Raw genomic sequence first — 19435 nt, 5'->3', positions numbered from 1 at the left:
AACAGTGTGCTGTGCACAAACAATAGCAGACAATAAGGGAACTGAAAACAAGAGAGCATATATAAGCAAGATAACAAACCAAAAGCCTAACTGGTGTGATGATAGACTTTTGGAAACTAAGACAAAGGAAACAGGAAACGGATGATAAACAAACTAAGTCCATGAAAGTGAAACTAACTTAACATAAGTGTACATGACAGTGTGACTGTTTCAGTAAATGTTTTCATTTTTCTTGTTGAAGCTGGAAAGTGTCGCCCGAAGGCTTCCCTTTGAGCATGGAGGATCTTACTCTAAAAGTTCAGTTTGATTCAGCAAAATCTTGGAATTTTTTCTTCAATAAGGTGAAAGTGTAAGTTTGTATCCATAGTCCTTGTTGATTTGTTACTGAGATTTTCCTCAGTTCTCCAGAATGAAATTTATGCAAATGGTGTTAATGTCTATAATTATACAGTATGCACTCTGTTTCAGGATTGGGGAAACAGCTCGTGACAAAGTTAGAGGTTTATTTAATTCCTGGAAAGACGTGGCTGATTTTAAAAATGTATTGGGAAATTTTGATCACAAGGACTCTCTAATAGGTTTGTTTCTTCATTTAAAAAAATACTATATATCCCCAAAAAAACAACAATCAATTGTTGTAAGAAACCAACAAAGCAGAGGCACTTTTTTTCATACCTATTAAGACAGTTGACTAAACTTCCCTTTTGAAATCTGGACAGTGACCGTGATGCAAGACTGGAGTAAGGATTACATGTTCGGCTATCAGTTTTTGAACGGCTGCAATCCTGTCATGATCAAGAAGTGCAAGGAAATTCCAGACAAGTTTCCAGTCACACCTGAGATGGTGAAGGGCTTTCTGAAGAAAGGAGTCACACTACAAGAGGAATTAACGGTCAGAAACATTAAGACATTAATCACTTGAACAGTCGGTCAGTTATCAAATTCAAGACTTACTTGCGTGTATTCTGACATCCTTCACATTATTTAGTTTACATAAATGACTCAAATCAATGTTATTTCAACCCATGAACTATTACTTCTAAACTTTGCACCTGTGTACATGTTTACAGGCGGGAAAAATCTACATAGTGGATTATGACATACTGGAGGGAGTCCTAACAGCCAACGATCCGGAGTGTCTGAATGCGCCCCTCTGCCTGCTGTACAAGAACAGACTGGACCAAATTGTGCCAATTGCCATTCAGGTATCTGTCCCATAAATAATCAGTATCAAATGAAAACATAAATTAAAAATAAAAGTGCCTTTGCTGTGAATTTACTAACTGAAGTAAAAATATCCTGTTTGGCTTTATTATATCTGAATCAGCTCAATCAAACCCCAGGGGAAAAGAGCCCAATCTTTCTCCCAAGTGATAATAAATATGATTGGATGCTTGCCAAGATGTGGGTGAAATGTGCCGACTTCACTGTACACCAGTTGGAGACGCACCTTCTCAAGACACATCTGATATCAGAGGTTTTTGAAATGGCCATGTACAGACAGCTCCCTGCAGTCCATCCTGTATACAAGGTACATGTCTCTCAATACACAGTCATGATTTTTAGATTCAGGGCTAAACTGAAGATTGTAGTTTCACATGTCAATTTATTGATGAAGGGTTGCTGGTTCTGATGTCCTTAACTTCTTTTCATCCATGGTTTAATGTTAACCAAAAACCTCCAGGGAATGACATGAAAACCACTGACATTTTTCTGTTTCAGGTTATGCTTTTAAATCAGTTTTTATGATTTAATGCACATGTTTAAATGCTTCTTACAGTTACTGAAACCTCATGTTCGTTTCACAATTGCAATCAATGCAGAGGCTCGTAAAAGTCTCATCAGTAAAGACGGGATCATCACCCAGGTAGCTTTACACCTAATTTAATATTTCCACACATAAATAGCATATTGTTAGGATTCAACGCGATTCTATTCATATTTGATTATTTAGTCTTTTTCTGGCAAACCATAAATTCTGTCCTTGATATAGGTTTAAAGACGCACACAGTGTTAACAAACCTTCATGATGGCCTGAGCCATTACCTGACTTTCTGGCTTGTGATATTCTGTCTTTTTGCTGAATGCTCTTACTTCTATTTCATAGACTACCTTGTATTTAGTTAGCTGGTGTTTGCTTAAACTGACAGACCTAATAGTTCCTAAATTTCAAAAAGTCAACGAGTAGGCTAAATAAGTGCCGAAAATATTTAGGCAAAATATGAACTGATTTCTTGGTATCCACAGATTAGTAGCCTCACTGACAAAGGGAAAAATGAAGTGATTAGAAAAGCCATGGAGAATTTATCCTATGAGTCCCTGTGCTTCCCTGAGACCATAGAGGCTCGAGGAATGGAAGATGCGCCCAAGTACTATTATAGAGATGATGGCATGAAGATCTGGGAGGCAATACACAAGTAGGTGTTGCAACAGTTCAGATCATGTACTACTAGTGCAAAAGTACAAATTAGTTCACATACACTCCAATAAAATGTTATTTTTGTTAATTTGTTAATTTGTCATCTTTTTGATCTTTCTGTAGTTTTGTGTCTGCTGTGGTCAACATCTACTATGACAGCGATGAGAAAGTTCAAGGAGATGAGGAGATTCAAGAATTTGTTAAGGATTGTCACCATGGCATGAAAGAATCTCCCAGTGAGAACAGGTTTAACTTATCAAAGGCCATGTTTACACCTGGTCAATCGCATCACAAGAGGATGATGCTAAACACAGGTGTAAACGGGGTCTAAATGTTTTGAGCTAGTCCTCTTTCGACCACTTCCAGAGGTTGTCGAAAAAACCCATTTGACTGGATTGCTTTCATAGTGTAGACGCTCATGTTGTCGAATGCATTCGAACAGTCACTAAAACACCGCCTATTTTACGCCTACTGACCAGTCTTTTTATGGGCAATGTGGAATTGATAGATTCTTTTAGATTAAGACCAGTTACTGAAAGTGGAGTTTTTAAATGTATTCATTTACATTTATTCATTTAGCAGACGCTTTTATCTAAAGCGACTTACAAATGAGAACAATTGACAGTTAAACTAACAGTAGGACAACAATATGCAAGTGCTATGACCCCCCTCAGTTTCATCTATGTCCATGTAATTGTTTTGTTTTTTTAATAAAAAATAGAATAGAATAGAAAGTGTTAGTGTTACTGGATCAAGTGCTGCTGAAAAAGATGGATCTTCAGCTGTTTCTTGAAAGTGGCTACTGACTCAGCCGCTCTGGTTGAGTTGGGCAGACCATTCCTCCAGCAGGGAACAGACATGGTAAAGATCAGAGAAAGAGATTTTGTGCCTCTTTGAGATGGTACCACAATACGACATTCGCTTGCAGAGCGCAAGTTTCTGGATGGCACATAAGTCTGAAGTAATGAGTTTAGTTAAAAGGGAGCAGTGCCAGTGGTTGTTCTGTAGGCAAACGTCAGTGACTTGAATTTAATGCGAGTGGCAACTGGCAACCAGTGCAATTTTGTGAGGAGAGGAGTGACGTGTGCTCTCTTTGGCTCATTAAAGACCACTCTGGCTGCAGCATTCTGGATCAGTTGCAGAGGTTTGACAGAGCAAGCTGGAAGACCAGCCAGGAGAGCATTACAATACCAGTCTGGATAGAACAAGCGCTTGGACAAAGAGATGTGTAGCATGCTCTGTTAGGAAGGGCCTGATCCTCCTAATGTTGTGCAAGGCAAATCTACATGACCGGGCAGTTCTAGCAATGTGACCTGTAAAGTTCAATTGATCATCAATTACAACCCCAAGATTCCTGGCTGACCTTGATGGAGTTATGGATGATTAGCCTCGCTGAATGGAGAAGTTGTGATGATGTGTTGGGTTGGCCGGGACCACAAGTAGCTCTGTCTTCGCAAGATTTAGTTGAAGGTGGTGGTCCTTCATCCAGCCAGAGATGTCTGTCAGACAGGCTGAGATACGAGCAGCTACCGTGGGATCGTCAGGCTGGAATGAGAGGTAGAGTTGTTTGTCATCAGCATAGCAGTGATAGGAAAAGCCATGTCTCTGAATCACAGATCCTAGTATCTGGTGGTTAACTGTGTCAAAGGCAGCAGACAGATCCAGCAGGATAAGAACTGAGGATTTGGAAGCTGCTCTTGCCAGTCTCAGAGCTCAGAAGAGATCTGGTTGAAAACAACTCGTTCAAGTGTTTTTGCGACAAATGGAAGAAGGGAAACCGGTCTGTAATTTTCCAAATGTGCTGGATTGAGAGTGGGTTTCTTAAGCAGTGGGGTTACCCGAGCCTGCTTAAAAGCTGTGGGAAAGGTACCAGTGTGAAGAGAGGTGTTTATGATGTGTGTGAGTGTGGGTACAATTGAGGAAGAAATGGCTTGAAGTAGATTAATGCAAATAGGATCAAGCGGACAGAAGGTTTTGAAAAGCATGCGAGAGTCAGAAGAATTGTTAATTTTGTTGTGATAGTAAGTCATTTTAGCAGTAGAGATATTAAAAGAGAAAGAAGTGAGGAGGGATTGATAAAGACCAAGGTCTGTAGGATCTTTCGATTTGCGCCCCTTCCTCTCTGCACCTCTGAGTTTAGAACGATGTTCGCGGACAACATCAGATAAACAGGGGGTAGAGGGTGTGGCGCGGGCTGGCCTGGAGGAAAGGGAGCAGAAGTTGTCCAAGCAGGATGTTAAAGTGGAGAAAAGAGTATCAGTTGCACTGTTAGCATCTAGTGTTGAGAGCTGATCAGGTGGAGGAAGTGTGGATGAGACCAAAGAGGATAGGCGAGAGGGTGAAAGTGAGCGTAGGTTCCGCCGAAAGGTGACCTGTGGAGGAGTGTGTGTTGTGCTCTGAGGCAGGTTGAGGTTGAGAGTGAGGAAGTGATCTGAGGTGTGCAGCGGAGTGACCAATGAATGGTGAGTGGAGCAGTAGCGCGTGTAAATAAGATCCAATTGGTTACCTGATTTGTGAGTAGCCGCAGTAGATAATCATTTGAGGTCGCATGAGGCAAGCAGGGTGTGGAAATCAGCAGCATGAGGTTTTTCTAGGTGGATGTTAAAGTCACCAAGAACTATGAGAGGAGTACCATCTTCAGGGAAGGATGAGAGTAGATCAAGCTCCTCCATGAAACTGCCAAGTTGACCTGGGGGACGATATACAACTACAAAATGGATTTTAATAGGACGGTAATAGGATGGTAATTGAATGTGATTCAAATGAGCTGTTGTCACACAGAGGTGGTAAAGGATCAAATTTCCAGCCATTTGAGATGAGCAGACCAGTACCTCCACCCCTTCTGGTCAGACGAGGGGTGTGTGAGAAAGTGAAGTTAGTGGAGAGGGCAGCAGGTGTGGCAGTGTCCTCTGGTCTGATCGACTAGCCTGGCCTGAATGACTAGAAATAGATGTAATGGAATCATCTTGGTTTACAGTGGACTGGCAGTTCCAGAGACCAATTGGAAAAGAGAATAAATTGTTAGAAGACACTGGAAAGGTACACAGGTTGTTAGGATTGTACTGCGTCTGACGTGTGACATTTGATTTACGTCTGTTAGTAATAGTAGGGATTTGAAAACACAGTGTAAAAGAGCTCACAAACAGAAAGATCAGAAGTTGTGTAGAATAGAAAGAAAACAACAATAAAATAAAATAAACAACAAGAATTTAATACTCAAGTGCCTTGTCTGGATTCTTGCTCGGTGGAGTCGCACAGGTAGAGTCGCTGGTCTTTACACTCTTCGGTCTTCACAGGATGAGGGCTTCACACGAGGGCTGCCGCGACCGCTGCCGTGGAGCACTAAGCAGTTATATACACGTCTAATACCTCGTTAATGACTACAGCAGGCCACGCCCCACAACTAAGCCAACCGAAACTCAAAAGTCACGACACACAAACAAATGCCCAGTCTGTGTGAGTTTTACCAGGGTAAACAAAAAAAAAATGTTTCCTAGCAACGAAGAGCCGCGCTAAAATCTAATGAGAAAAGTAAACACTCACAGATTGATCTTCTTTCCTGTTGTTCTACTGCTTCTTCTGCTGCTTCTTCTTCTGCTTCTTCATTATTTATTTCACGTATTCGTGAAATAAAAAAAAATAAGGCACCTGGAATTGACAATATTCCTACAACATTTTTTAGTGAGTGTGCTAGAGTAAATGCTCCTTTTGTATTATTAATGTTAAATTTATCAATTGAACAAAGAAAAATACCAAGTGAGTTTAAACGTGCTAGTTATTCCATTATATAAAAAGGGTTGTAAGTTAAATATGGTTAATTATAGGCCTATTTCTATTAATGGAATGAAAAAAATAGTCTATGACCAGATGGCTCGCTCCACGGCTTTCAAGACCTTTATACGTCTTAAGCCACGAAGGGGGCTGGGCTGTCCTATTCTGAGGAGTGGAAGCGAGACCAGAAGGTGAACACCGCCTCTCGTGCTTCCCCTCCTTCCAGGGGTAGAGTGTGGAGGAGACGTGAAGCAAAAGGGAGAAGAGAAGATCTCAGGGAAGTAATCCAGACTAATCTCTCTGAGTGTTATAGTTTCCCAGAGGCAAAATAACATCTAAGGTAACCTCCTTACCTTATCTCCATTCTCAGAGCCAGAGTTGGCTAGTAATACTGAGTTGTAGGCTCCTGAGCCTCCTTTGGTGCATCTGGGTGGGGAGTGGTCACTGCTTTTGAACTAGAGCGTTGTTGGGCCTCCTCTCGCTATAGAGATCAGTTCTATTAGAGGCCTCCGCTCCTGAGCTCCGCCCATTATTGTGTCAGGCTGCTAGCCCTGTTATGTAGCTTCCTTGACAGGCGTAGGACATAGCCTATGTCTGAGCTCATAGGATGAATACACTAAGTGTTTGGCTCTCTGTGAGCCTCCTTGGCCACTGCGAGCATTGTTAGGATTCCCGTTCGCTAGAAAGACTTATCTTACTAAGGCCTCCGCTCCCTTGAGCTCAACTAGGATAGCAATTGCGGGTTGCCCTTTTATACTCATGATCGCAACACTAATGACGTCATAGGCTACCGCCTGCCAATGTCAATAAAATTGTCAGGTTTAGACTCAGCTCACCGGTCACATTGGATTGTTTACTCTTTTAACTTGTGGCCACGAGAAATAGATGTTGTCCTCTCAACATATGAAGTCACAAGAAAACACAAGGAAAAATATATTGTTCCCTTAAAATAGAATCTCGAGGCCATGACTTTATGACTTTAAAGTAGAACTGAAGCCTACCTCTCTCATTCGCCACAAATCCAAATGTTTCATTTTAAATAAGCGTATCTGTTCAGAACGATTACATTTAATTTCCGGTTTTGTTCCTGTCAAAGTTTTGTTCTTTTCCAGTTTACGTTCCTTGAACCAGTTCGGAGTCCTGCTTAAAAGTAAAAAATGTCCAATAATTTACTCAAGTAAATGTAATGGAGTAAATGTATTTTACCCACCTCTGCATGCGCTCTCAGCATTTGGCATGGTCTCGTGGCAGTCAAGAGCAGAAATTAAAGCTGCTGCTCTCTGTATGTTTTTCCGTCGTCTAGGTTTACGTTCATATGTAAATTAAGCAAGCTTATTTCGTCCATTAAATCGAAATCAGGACAGAAGTGGTTGAAAGTGGACAAAAGAGACGGATTAAAACACCAGGGGTCTCATTTATAAAACTGTGCGTAGGATCCTTACTAAAAGTGTACGTGCGCCTGAAAGCCAAAAATATAAATATTCAGACTTATAAAACCGTGTCGACCAGAACCTGCGCTGAATTCACTTTATAAATCCCAGTCAGCGGAAGATTGTGCGTACATCCGTCTCCTCCCCGAAATAACCATATATGAGCTTACAACGCCTTGTTGTACTATACATATCCTCATCTGCATATCATTTGCATATGATTATTCATCCGCATGATAACATGTTTAACGGTACAAGACATTAGGAAAATATGAAATACGGATCACATTACATTAATAAAAATCATTTAGTAGTCTATCCTTGCCTTTTTTTAAAATAAATAAATCAAATAGAATGTAATAGCAAATTTTCTATTAAACAATCATCAAAGCGTAAGAGACAGTCTGAGAATTAAAAATGATTTATTTCTTGCAAGAAACAGGTTCAGTTGTTCCACAGAGGTAGTCAATGTACAGTCTGCGACACAAAAGTGAACGAAGTGTGGAGGGGGAGCGCAGTTTTTTATAACCCTATCTCAAGGTCTGTTCTTCTGCCCATAGATAGACTAAAGTTCAGTTTTCTCTAGTCAGGAAATCATAATAATAACCTGAACTTTAGGGTTTGGGCATGCTCTTTTACTTGCTCTAAAACCGGCCTGTACTTTGACCTTTGGGGTCAAAGTCCATCCGTTTCTCCCCGTCCATCCTTCTCACCTGCTCGCTTCAATCAGCAAATCAGTAGTAGCAGCATTCATTGGTTTGGAAGAGGTGGTAATAATTCTGCCATAACATAGAATAAAATACATTTCAGAGAAAGTTTTTCTCAATATTTTCCACTGGCCAAATATTATTTTTAATTGATTTATATTTTTATTGCAAACAGATTGGCCTTGTTGTGTATTATTTGCACTAACCTATTTTCTCAGACAATCTGCTATTATCATTATAAGCAATTATCTCTGTAGTTAAAGCATTAAACCACAGCATTCCAGAGGAAGAGTGTTCAAAAGTATTGCATTCACAACAAATATTTTTATTTATTGAATATAAAAAATGTTGTAACTTCTCAGTAATGATTTCATGTAGTTTAAGTGTCTAACTCATATAATGAGAATGGCATATTTAATCTAAATGACTGTCAAATAGTCTTTAAATATCATCCCATAAACTGTATAATCACACCATAGCAACCACATAAAGTACCCTAGTAACCATACCAAAAAAAAAAGAATAAGCTATATCTCAGCACCAGAACATCGTACAGACATGGTTGTTGACTCGTATGCAATCATGTTCAACACCCTAGCAACCGAGTTGCAAGTTTTGCTGTTAGATATAGGCAGTAGATTTTCTGTCTAAAAGTGACCAAAAAGACATTTAACTCCAGCTCACCAAACTGCTCCATCTCCAAAATGTTCGTACGCATGGGTCAGAGTTTGTGTGCAGGTGCGCAAATTTTCCTGTCAAGTTTTTATAAATCACAACTTATGCGTCGGAAGGCGTACGCCTTTTTCGGGGCTTGTTTTGTGCGTATGAAACGGTTATAAATCAGGCCCCAGGTGTAAACGGGAACGTGTCTCCATTAACTAGTGATCCAATCAGCCAAAACGCATCTTAATACCAGGTGTAAACTGGGCCAAAATGTCAGTGTTGGTCTGTGGAAGCATGCATGATTGTTTGTATTCATGTATATTCTATATGCATCTTTGTGTGTTTCAAGTCACCCTTAAATGTGTGCACAAGTTAAATGCGTACTTCCCCTGTTCCCAGAGTTTCCAAAGTCTCTGAGAACTCGAGAGGAGTTAGTCAAGTACCTGACCGTTGTGATATTCACAGCTTCAGCACAACATGCCGCTGTAAACTTTGGACAGGTGAGATTACACACTTTCATATCATCTGCAGGAGAGTTAAAAATGGCTAGGCAACATTATGGATAATTTCTATAAGCTAATATCTGTGAGTGAACTTTTATGTTGCAGTTTGACTGGTATGGCTGCATCCCCAACAGTCCTTCCATCATGCGCAAGCCGCCTCCCGAACAGAAGGGCAAAGTGGACATGAAGTATATCATGGAGAGTCTGCCTGATCGTGGATGTTCCAGGACGACTCTAGGAGCAGTTTGGGCCCTCAGTTGCTTCCAGACGGATGAGGTTTGATGTCTGATTTGAATAGAGAACATGACAGCAGTCTAGTCTAAATCAGTGTGAAAAAGAATTAACCTGTTACCAGCTGAGGGTACAGAGCATCAAAGTATGAGTTAAAAAAAAGGCCAAAGATGATTTAAAAAATCTATATATGTAGGCTCAAATACATTTTAAATTCTTATTGTTGTAGATTGTTTGCTTGCTACAGTGTATATTTTCTGCGGCACTGCCAACATACAAGTATTTCAGTCAGGTAGTGCAATTCATTTAACTGACCCTTTGCTAAGTCCCAATTTAAAAAGTCATCATGTTTGGGGAGTAACATAATATTTATCTATTCACTTAAAGGTGTTACGCATTTAAAATATTAGGTGCTCTGATCTGTTATAGTCCAGTATACAGTAAATCATAATAATAACTGCGCTGTTCATTGCACACCGCAATTTTAGTCTGCATGCAAAGAAGAGGGCAGCAAAAAACTGAGAATGAAACGTCTACTAGTACACTAAATATGATGTGCCACATTCACACTTTTATATCCACACATTTTAAAATTCAAAACAGTGTTGAATAAGTAATACATATGTTACAAATTCAATTTTAAGCAAATTATTCTGTGTATTTTGTAGTGCAATACATTTCTTCCAATCCTAACAGGCAAGCTTTTGCTCTTCTATAATGTCAGTAAATGGACGTCCTGTGTGTTTGGATATATTTAAAGCTGCTGTCCGTAGCTTTTTTGGGGTTAAAAATTATCCAAACTACATATTTGATAAAATACATAACCAGCCAGTGTTCAAAACTATCTGCTTGCCTTAGCTCGATGCAAAACGGTAAGCTTGTAATAATGTTTTTAATTTTAGTGGTACTGGTGGATTTCCGCGGGAGATTCGAGCATTACGTCACATCTGTACACATAAAGAAGGAGTCTCGGCTAGTATAAGCTATATTGCGTGTGAGGATGTTGGAGGTAGAGATTTATAGCCTTTTCTCACAGCACTTGATATAATTAAACTTATCAATTTGATGGCGGATCCAGAAAGGTTCAAACAACGATCATCATCAGTGACAACAGATTTACCCGCTGTAACATGCAAAAGACTTCGTTTGGACTTCGGAGTGGCTACAGAAAAAAAGAGACTGCAACCGGACCATGCGAAAACAAGGATAATATCGGAAGGACATTACATGATGTAGTCACGCAATGCTTGCTGACGTTGTTAACATTAACAATTAGAGAACATAGTATAGCTACTTTGCACGGTTTTGCGTGAAATGATAACTTATAAGCAATTGTTAGATTTAATCAGCGCGATTTACTGCAATGTCAGAACCAGAACAAAAGTGAATGTTTCTTTCTAGTTCAGATGACATTTCCCGGTGAAAATTCTTATGTTGGTCATACTTCCAAAAAGAATAATCTGTGATTCTGAATGACAATATCCACATCGGCGCGGTGACTGACAGCTGCACACTCTCCTCAAACACTGTGTTTATCCGCGCTGTGCCGTGTCGAGGGTGTTGAACTACAACCCACGTAAAGTTGATAATTCCGCGAATGACTGCAATTGCAGATTTCGAACAGAGATGGCGACAAAGAGGAAAAATGCCGGACTGCAGCTTTAAACTAAATGCTCTAAAAGTTATAGAAGAGATCATTTATCTTGTTTCTGGAGCACATATAACAGTGACAATTATTTTTGATAAGTTTTGATTAAGGTCACAGGCGGGTTAGTAAGAAAACAGTTCCCAGTATTGTGATTATTTAGTAGATTAGTAAAAGATAGATTCAATTTTAATTTTTTCTAAATAAATTAGTAAATTATAAAGAGTTCTGTTCACTCACACTAATGTTATCAGCTCTCTGTAACACATTTCCACCTACAACTTAAAAATGTATTAATTGGCTGTACAAGTCAGATCAACTCGTTATTTAAAATCTTGACTTAAAAATGTGTTGAATCTTGTACAACTTATAAATTTAAGCTAAAATTGGTGAAATTAATGGAAAATATATGACTTATTGGTCATATAATATTTTTACAGTGGTGTAATCGGCTTCTCTCTGTTCATCTGAATGTAAAAAGCATTTGCACTCATTCTGATCTCTGCTGATCTGCAGTTCTTAATCATGTCAGCATTATTTTACAAGTTCTTTAATGAAACACGGCAAATAAAAATGCTTTGCAATGTCAGACTTCATTCCAAGAATAATCCCAGAAGAATCCACAATTCTTTGTTAGTTTTATAAGCTTGTCTGAGTGATTGACAGTAACCAAGGAGGCGGAGCTTAGAGAAGGGTCAGTTAACCTTGTAGAAAGAAAGAAAGATGTTGTTCTGCTTTCTGAAGAACTTACTTTTCCCCCCAGCGGTACTTAGGCATGTATCCAGAGATGGGCTTCACAGAGGAACCAGTGAAGGAAGCCATAAAGACTTTCCGTGAGGAACTAGATGAGGTGACCAAAGAAATCAAGAGCCGGAATGAGGAATTAAAATTGGCTTATTGTTATTTGTCCCCAGACAAAATCCCCAACAGTGTTGCAATTTGAGAAAATATTGTGCCAGGTCTATAAATAATGTTTATGGCCAATGTGTGCTTGATATAAGAGAGAAGAACAGCTCTACTTAAGTATTGTAAAACACAGAGCATTCAGCCTTTTGAGGCGATTTATAGAAATTATGTTTCATTAACTCTTTTTGTATTTGACTCTGTTGCTGGGAAGTAAGGGATATTACTTTGTAATGCCATCTGTGCACATATGTATGTTATCTCAGGGGTTATTGTTTGGTTCACACCAGGAAAGCAGAACAGTTTATTTGACTATATGCTTTAAAGAGCTAAACTTGTGCTATAATCCATTTATTATTGTCTTTCTTTTTTATTCTTTTCTTTAATCATATAAACTTGCAAATGTATATATCCATACTGTGGTATTAATTCTCATTACTCATCTTTTGATTCATTTATTCATATTCTTTATTGCTCAGATAATCTATTGTTTGTAGTCTATTTTAGATAATCATTTGATTTATTTTTTACCTTACAGTTAAATTGAGATCTTACAGATCTTATCTTCTATATTGATTTTGCGATGATTATATTGTATACACATGAATGCTGTAAAGGAAATGTTTTGAGATTGTGAACAACTCTGACAGCACTTCAAATGGTTCTTACATTTGCTCTTTTAACCTGGAAAGCTCTTATAATAAAGAAAGCTTTAATAAAATAAAAGGAAATAATGTTTTCCATTACATCTATTATCAAGATTTTGTTTTCTTTGTGATATCATGACAACTGTTTTCTTTTTTCATTATAAAAAAAAAAAAACACATTTAAAGGCTATTATTCATAGCCTGACTTCGTCATACTCATATTCTAGTCAGATGTGAGTCTGATACTGCTCCATAGGGCTTTGATTATGAGGCGTGTCTTAACCGAACCAGGAAAAAAAAAAAAAACTCTGCACTCAATTGGATAGACCTACAACCAATGAGAGCAATGCAGTAAGTCAACTACTTTGCATAGCACAGTTGTCAACTACAGAACTCAAATGCACGCACGCTGGAAGAAGTAAAATAACGAGTGTTGCTTCTTTTACTTGGTCCTCCATGAGTGCGACCAAAGGAGAAACCACAACGACCACAGGGTTTTCATCGCGTCCCATCTTCTTAGTGACCATCGGAGCCAGCTGATAAATTAAACTTTTGCCGAATCCCGTAGGAAGGACGGCAAAGATCTTTCCGATCGACAAATGGCTTGATTGCAGTTCTCTGTTCGTCTATTAAAATGAATGCGCTGTCGATTTCTTTTACAACAGACGCGATAGCGTAATCTATACATCTCAGTTCTCCAGCGGCAGTCATCTCTGAGGGAAACCAGTTAAGCGCTCTTTGATAACGTGATGATTACGTCCCTGCAGATCATCTGTCCATCATCGTATAAAGCCCGCCCTGGCAATTTGATTGGCCCGAACATTTTTTGACTGATCATAATTACTCCTCAATGGAGCGAGTCCAGACCGAACTTCCCGGCCAAAAAATTTTGTGGGCGGGGTTCGGGCTGGCATCCAGGCTATATTATTCAGGTTATAATTTACAGTCATTTTTATTCGCTTTGGTACTATTTTAAAGGTGTACATTTTCAAAACTCTTAGTACTAATATCACAACAGATCATCAAAAGGACACTTTTCAATTTGTTTTAAATTGTTTTAGTACAATACTCAAAATCACAAATGATCCTTTTCACAAAACAAAATAACTGTTTCATCTACATAAATGTTTCATTCAAAGTAGCTGCCTTTCATAATGCCATTACTATCAAACTTTTGATTTGCATCTCTTCTTGTTCAGTTTAATACATGTGTCTATTATTTAATCCAACTGATCTTAATGGTTAATCAATTAATCATTTGGTACACATATATTTCTATAGATATAGTGGTAACACTTTATTTTAGTGTAGTGCTGTCAAATGATAAAAATATTTAATCACGATTAATCGCATTAATGTCATAGTTAGCTCGCAATTAATCGCACATTTTTATCTAATCTAAATGTCTCTTGATTTCTTTTTGTCCCATCATTTTTTCTAATTTGAATGCACTTATCAACATAAAAAATTGGATCGGCTTGCTTTGTGCAAATGTTTTTTATTTTAAACAACATTGACAATACTGTTCAATTTCACACTAAAACATTCTCACTTGGAGCAAATAATCTCTCACACAATGTAACACTGTCCATCAATAAATGGGTGAAAGAAATAATACGAGGTCCTGATATTGACGAGGGGGCGGAGAATTCGCATCAGCTGTGTGTGTGTGTGTGTGTGTGTGTGTGTGTGCGCGCGCGTGCGCCTGTGTGTGTGTGTGTGTGTGTGTGTGTGTGCTTGGCCATCAAGTGGTATTTCAGACTGGACGTGCTGCGATGATAGCTCAGTTCACAACGACAAAACACACAGATCACGTTGGTCTTGTCAAGGGAAACTTTCAATTCAGAATCTTATTGGCATCCATTTCGGCGTCTCGCGCTCGTCATCCACTCAAAATGTAACGTTAACCTACTATTTGGCCGGCTCACAACAAGTGTGTTTCCGGTCTAGCTAGATCCGGCGCTTTAAGACAGGACGCGGAATGCGCGGCGCTACGCCAGTTTTCAAAACTTTTTGGATACCAAAAAGTTTCTATTGGCCGCGCTGGTAATCGTCACAGCGGCAAAAGTTGAACTATTTTGAATTTTGACCGCGGTGTGGTCGAAGAAGCAACAAAACCTCCTCGCGCGGCACAAGCCATTGAAATGAATGGGTTTCATAGCGCACCGCCGCACATGCCGCGTCCTGTTGCAAAAGCATGTGGAAAAAAACAACAAAGTTTGCTTGGCCAAAAAGCGCGTTTCTCCTATAGTATCCAGCTGCAGACCCGCAGCACCATAGATATCATATAATAAAGGCTAGATGTCTCGTCCGCGCTGCTGGCCAATGGAGGTCGACATCCGCACGTGGCGGCCATCTTGTCACAGGCAGCTCGCTCACTCGTAACATTGTGTTTTAATGGTGCATGTACTTTTAATGTCTTCTGTTAATCTTTATACTGTTACAAAACAGCTGTAAACATTTGTTGTTGTTTTTTTGTTTTTTTTTACTCTCATGTCAATTTACTTTATTTACTGAACAGTGTTTTTTTTGTGGGTTTTTTTTTTCCTTTTGTTAATTTTTATTGCCTTTCATTGGCCTTAACTGGGACAAATAAAAAGATCCCATCTGAACAAACTCATCCAACCTCTCCTGAGTGCTTACATCTGCTCATGACGATTCAGTCACGTCTACCCTTAACAAGCACTCTGATGCCCTGGAGCCTCAGCGGAGCTAGAGCTGCATCCATACATTTGGTAAATGTGCGAGGGGAGAGAGCTAACAGGTATATAAAGTGCACTGTTAAATGTATGTAAAGTTTGTTAGAATTCTCACAAAATGGTTTGTTGACATGTACCTGATATTACTGCCTAAGTGAAGTTGAGTGTCTTTTCCTTTAATTGATGTGATGTCATGAGTCAATATAATTTCCGGTTCTGTCCCCTCCTCTTCCTCTTTGCATTGGTGATGCAGTGAGAGGTGAGGTTATTTTGGGCTCCCCATAATCATCTTTAATCCTAATCTTAATTGTTGCTTTTATGTCTATATTTTCACTCTAATTCCTGTGTATAATATTATTTTACCTATCTGTGTGGCGATTTTTGTAATTTCATCACGATTAAGCGATATTTTTGCTTATGGGCCTAAATGTGAAATGAGAGCACACGTGATAAGTGTACATCACATTTGTTTTATAGAGTTATTTCGAGGGCGACTCTCACACTAAGAGGCTGATTACATTTGTTTTATATCAGGAAATAAAGATCAGTGAAACTGCCGAATGCCGTCCTGTCCTTCTCATGATACCAACTAAAAACACAACGCAGAAAAGAGACCAGTTACACTAGGCCGAGTGGAAGTACGCTTCGCCCCCGAAAGCGAACCTCAGGAACTTCCTGTGAGATGGAAGGATGGATATGTGGAAGTATGCGTCCTTTAGATCTATCGTGACAAACCAATCCTCGTATTGATTTTGACACACGATGATGGGAATAGTGAGCATCTTGAACCTGAATCTCCCCAGAGAACGATTCAAGTGCCTGAGATCTATTATTGGACGCAACCCCCATCCTTCTTGGGAACTATGAAGTAGTGGCTGTAAAACCCGGACTCCCTGTCCGGTGGAGGAATACACTCTATTGCCTCCTTTACTAGCAGAGAGTTTACTTAACCTTAGAACCTAGGCTGGCTAGAATCTCTTTGACGAAGCCTTCTTTGTTGAGACTTCGCCTGAGAGCGACGCTCTCTTTTTGCGCCTGTTTGTAGGCGCAAGCATTTTAATTCCTCAGAATTAAATGCATCCAAAAACACAGGATAAGTGAAACACAGTCTGAATGGTAGGCTGAATTAAAATATCTAACTTTCTAAAGTCAGATAATATTCCATAATTTAAATTTCTTAAAATTCAATGCAGCAAAATTATCAGACAATACTTTTTAATATGTGTTATACAACATTTAATATGTGTTATACAACACATGTTCATCCCTTGAGAAGAAAGTTAACAGGTGCGCGGCTGAAACATCCGACAGCGCACGGATATACGCGTCGAGATATTTCTCAATGAACACAGCCAGCACCCTCAGGAGCGGACTGTGAATGCCTCGCACCCAAACAGTATTATTTCTGTTATATTTTCTTTATTGCAGTAGACTCGTAATCTACGCGCTGCCTCGGCAAACGCGAGATTCGAGTCGTTCACAATATGTTTGGCTTTCATCTCTCGAGAAGAAAGTCAACGGGCGCGAGGCTGAGACACCCAAAAACGCACGTTAACTGTGTGCGTCGAGATATTTCTCAGTGAACACAGCCAGCACCCTCAGGAGCTGACCGTGCAATGCCTCGCACCCACACAGTATCTTTATTGCAGTAGACGAGTTATAAATGTTATAAATGAGTTTTTATGAATGAATGGCTTGCTCTAACTGTTGCCCTGGTCTTCGTCAACAACACCGCTTGCACCCCCTGCTGGTGAGTTTGACTAACAGCAGATGGAGATTATGCTCAGTAATCTACTGCTTTTCCTGCAGTTCCTGGATGTCAACATTGAATTACTGTCGAATTTGAACCACTGAATTTGAGGAAGCGAATTTGCAAAGCGAAATAAAATGGAGCGAAAACCGCCTGTTGAATATTATAGGTTGTATTTTTAATCAGTTTGAATATTTTGGAAGTGAAATATAAAAGGTGAATATGGATTATTGAAATTTTACTAATGAAAATGTGTTTGAAATGTTTTGAATTTAAATATTCACAGCTTAAATATTCAACCATGCTAAATTTCATTCCATAAAAATGCAAGCCCTAAAAATACAATGCATTAAAATACAAGCAGGGTTAATGCAATGCATATTTTTTTTCAAGTAGTGCAATTCAAAAGGCTTTTTGTTTCAAAAACATTTGGCATTAGTCTACTTGCATATCGCCATTCACACAGATCACAATGATTAAAAATGCTGTATTCTGCTGCCAGGCCATTGGATGGCGATGAAACACTATAGACAGAATGCGTAATACACATGTGCATGACGTCATCGTTTTCAGAAATTCACATTTTTGTTATTTACACCGAGACCATTTTCAAAAACCATTTCCCTCCTGTCACGTACCAGAACTCTTTACCCTTCCATTACAATTCCATATTAGAATAGATTGTGTGTGCTCTTTTACTGTCATATGATGGTCACACATCTTAAAGATGAAATTTCTTCCACAGTGGGTTAAATGGGTTAAACTCTTTTATACTCATTTTTTTTAAATCACTTGGCTTAAAAAGCTGTTTAATACAGCCAAAGACACATATTGCCTCATATTATTTAAAATAATTTGGTTGGGGAGGGTATATCTCTCAGTGAGGCATTCACTTTTGTTTGTTTTGATTGTTTTTCAGCCAAGAATGTTCGTGATGTTTTACGTCGATACAAAAGGCTTTTCAAGCTAATGCGACGTGGAGCAACCATGACCTAAGCCTCCAGAAAAGAGGGTGTCTCAGCTCAACTTTGCAGACAGGGTCCAGTTCAACAGCATCAGCTTCACCCCAGGGAAGCTAGCTGAGTTTGCAGAGAAGTGCAGAGAACACATTGTGGAGGACATTTACATTTATTCATATAGCTGACGCTTTTATCCAAAGCGACTTACAATTGCTATATATGTCAGAGGTCGCACGCCTCTGGAGCAACTAGGGGTTAAGTGTCTTGCTCAGGGACACATTGGTGTCTCACAGTGGATTCGAACACGGGTCTCTCACACCGAAGGCATGTGTCTTATCCACTGCGCCATCACCACCCCACGTTAAAGAAAAAGTGCTAGCAATGAAAATAAAAGGTTCACTTTTGCCTTTTCGCCTAAATAAGTGATGTAAAAGAAAAAAAAGTTATTTTGCTATGTTCCTTAAGAGGATGTTGATATTTCCTTGTTAAATGTTATTTGAAGTGAACCTACAGTGACCTAACATTTTATTGTTACAGGTTTTTTTTTTTTTTTTTTTTGTCATTGTAGGCTAAGCAGTTTACTGAAAACAGACAATATTTTTTGAATCCATGTTTGGTCCTCTCTTTAGTCTGGTAATTCAATTAAAAAAAAATGTTTTACAGCATTTCATTAAAAGCAGTTGGCTGGACAAACTAATGACTCTGGTATTTATTTCCCATTTGGCAGATATGTACTTTTACTGTGGTACTGTTATTTTCTTAATCTTAAACCAAATGCTCATCAGTGTTGGTACTTACTATCTATTGACTGTCTGCTGAAAATCACCTGACTTTAACCTGTGATGCTGGCCTGTAAGAGACATTCAACAGCATTTCTAATATTTTCACCGCATTTTGATGGGCCAAATGTGGCAAAAGGTGAATATATGAATTTACCTCAAAGTTAAATGACAGTCTACTAAAAGGTAATTTATATGTAACAAACAGTTAGTAGAGCAATCCTTGCAGAAGCTAAGGATAAGGTGTAAGTAACCAGAAGTTCATTTGAAATTGTGTTGCTACTTATAGAAAACGTCCTCGGGTTACGACTGTAACCCTTGTTCCCTGA

The 19435-nt window shown here is 39.0% G+C and overlaps 1 protein-coding gene across 1 annotated transcript; it reads left to right on the top strand.

Moving 5' to 3' along the window:
- The first annotated feature begins 723 nt into the window (after positions 1-723).
- On the top strand, positions 724-12947 carry LOC130070437 (polyunsaturated fatty acid 5-lipoxygenase-like). Its single transcript, XM_056234826.1, has 9 exons — positions 724-892; positions 1071-1205; positions 1328-1531; positions 1781-1867; positions 2248-2417; positions 2543-2655; positions 9390-9490; positions 9599-9769; positions 12133-12947. The coding sequence occupies exons 1-9, from the start codon at positions 728-730 to the stop codon at positions 12310-12312; spliced, it is 1326 nt and encodes a 441-aa protein (XP_056090801.1). The 5' UTR covers positions 724-727; the 3' UTR covers positions 12313-12947.
- Positions 12948-19435: the final 6488 nt, after the last annotated feature.

The sequence above is a fragment of the Rhinichthys klamathensis genome, unplaced genomic scaffold (assembly GCF_029890125.1).
Source record: "Rhinichthys klamathensis goyatoka isolate OS25496 unplaced genomic scaffold, OSU_Roscu_1.1 h1tg000406l_1, whole genome shotgun sequence".
Lineage (NCBI taxonomy): Eukaryota > Metazoa > Chordata > Actinopteri > Cypriniformes > Leuciscidae > Rhinichthys > Rhinichthys klamathensis.
Note: the sequence above shows the minus strand (reverse complement) of the source record. Positions and strands in the feature narration are given on the sequence as shown.

Coding starts and splice junctions, on each gene's coding strand:
- LOC130070437 (XM_056234826.1), top strand. CDS start 728: ATGCAAGACTGGAGTAAGGATTACATGTTCGGCTATCAGTTTTTGAAC. Junction 893..1,070: donor CACTACAAGAGGAATTAACG/GTCAGAAACATT, acceptor ACATGTTTACAG/GCGGGAAAAATCTACATAGT. Junction 9,491..9,598: donor CCGCTGTAAACTTTGGACAG/GTGAGATTACAC, acceptor TTTATGTTGCAG/TTTGACTGGTATGGCTGCAT.